This window comes from Hirsutella rhossiliensis (assembly GCF_020360975.1).
Source record: "Hirsutella rhossiliensis strain HR02 chromosome Unknown scaffold00015, whole genome shotgun sequence".
Taxonomy (NCBI): domain Eukaryota; kingdom Fungi; phylum Ascomycota; class Sordariomycetes; order Hypocreales; family Ophiocordycipitaceae; genus Hirsutella; species Hirsutella rhossiliensis.
In genome coordinates, this window is record NW_025408681.1 from 629,887 (window position 1) to 631,717 (window position 1,831).

At 45.1% G+C, this 1,831-nt stretch overlaps 1 protein-coding gene across 1 annotated transcript; it reads left to right on the forward strand.

The window, feature by feature from the left end:
- Positions 1–1,463: 1,463 nt before the first annotated feature.
- Positions 1,464–1,586, forward strand: HRG_10213 (PT repeat domain-containing protein; the record flags this gene model as incomplete). Its single annotated transcript, XM_044868684.1, has 1 exon — positions 1,464–1,586. One exon carries the CDS (start codon positions 1,464–1,466, stop codon positions 1,584–1,586), a length of 123 nt encoding a protein of 40 aa, XP_044716039.1.
- Between the last annotated feature and the right edge of the window lie 245 nt (positions 1,587–1,831).

Below are 1,831 nucleotides of genomic sequence, written 5' to 3' on the forward strand. Positions count from 1 at the left end.
TCGATTGCGGCGTTAGTAATAGCTTTAAATTTAGTATGTATGTTTATAGGCGGGCGCGGGCGCGGGCATTTAGGCGGTACGGGTACTTACCAGGCGCGCGCGGTATAAATAGGCGGGGCGGGCTGGCGTTAGTACGTATCTTAAAAATAGGGTAAGTGTGCAAACAGCAATATGCTATTGTATAAATAGCAATACTCCTTAAAAATAGGGTAAGTGTGCAAACAGCAGTATGCTATTATGTAAATAGCAATACTCTTTATTATAGCTTAGTTAACTAGTAAATAGCTGTGAGAGCGCTACTAGGAGGTACGGGCTGACAAAGCACTCGGGTATATAATACTAATATATCGGTAGGGTATCGGCAGAAAATCGTGCCTACCCCGCTCGTAAGTCATAGACCACTCGCCTAGCGACTCCGACGGAAGAGGAGAAATCTCTCTTCTCGCAAGCTTCAGTCTTACAACGAGAACACAATACACACAGCGCAGTACCTCTAGCTATCTCTACTACCTAACTAATCGTACCGTGATACGTGTTCCCTTATAATAGCTTTAGCTAACTAGTAAATAAGCTAAGTAAGGTAGTATAGCTATTTAAGGTATAGCGCCGATACCGTATAATAAGGTATATATATTTTCTATACTTACTTTATATACTCTTTATAAAGTAAATTTATTATTACTAATAACCTTATTAAAGTAAAGCTATCTTAATAGTAATTTCTACTAGGCCTACTAGGGCTATCTATACTAATAATTATTACTATTTATATAGATAAAAGTCTCTATTTATATAGACGATCTACTTTTTCTACGCGTACCCCGCCCGCCTAGCCCCCGCCACCTAATTTAGCTGCACTTGTGACGACCGGTGATATTCCCAAGGGATAAACCTGTCGTGGGGTTTATGTTGGCAGATACAACAGGGCGTGGTCTGAGCAATGATAAGTATGTCACGTTGGTGATGAGTCGGAGGTCGTAGACCGTAGACTGTAACCAGGTAATCAAGTGATCGGAATCAGAGATGAGATCGTGATAGGGATCGTAATGATTGTGTTGAAAGCTAAAGAGCTATCTAGTCTAAAGGAGTGGAATTGGGTGTCCTTATATACCCAGTGGTCCTTCGTGGATCATTCAGCGAACGTGATGATCCTGTTCACGGATCGTTGGATCATTGAGACGATCCAATGATCCTGTACATCGTCGTTGGATCATCGAGATGATCCAATGAGCCGGATCGTTGGGATCACCAAGTGATCCAAATGATCCATCACGTGACTTCGCGGGATCCTGTACCCCTCCGTCACGTGTCGGCCTTGTTGAGGGCTGCTTGTGACCAACCGTTGGTCGGGTCGTAACAGCACTAACGTAGCAAAGGAGGGAGCCACGCTAAGCGTAGCGTAAAGCCCCGCTAAGGGAGAAATCTGCCCTTCCTACCTATATCGTAAAGTAAAGCTATTCGCGATGGACCTACGATTTATCCTTAACGAGCCTGCCGAAGAGCCTACCGAAGAGCCTGCCGAAGAGCCTGCCGAACAGCCTGCCGAACAGCCTGCCGAACAGCCTGCCGAACAGCCTGCCGAATAGCCTGCCGAAGAGCTCGTCGGGCTGCTAATTCCACCTCTGCCGCCCTCGCTAACCTTCAACTCCTTTAACGAGCTCTACGACTTCCTCTAGAGCTTCTATCGTAGTTATAGCGCCGCTATCGTTAAGAGCTCTAGCTTACGTAAGCGTAAGATCAATGGGTAGGTCTTACCTATATACGTTATATTTATTTATAATCGTGGCCTCTAACGAGCTTCGTTAAGTAGCGGCCTTCGTAAAGCTTCCTT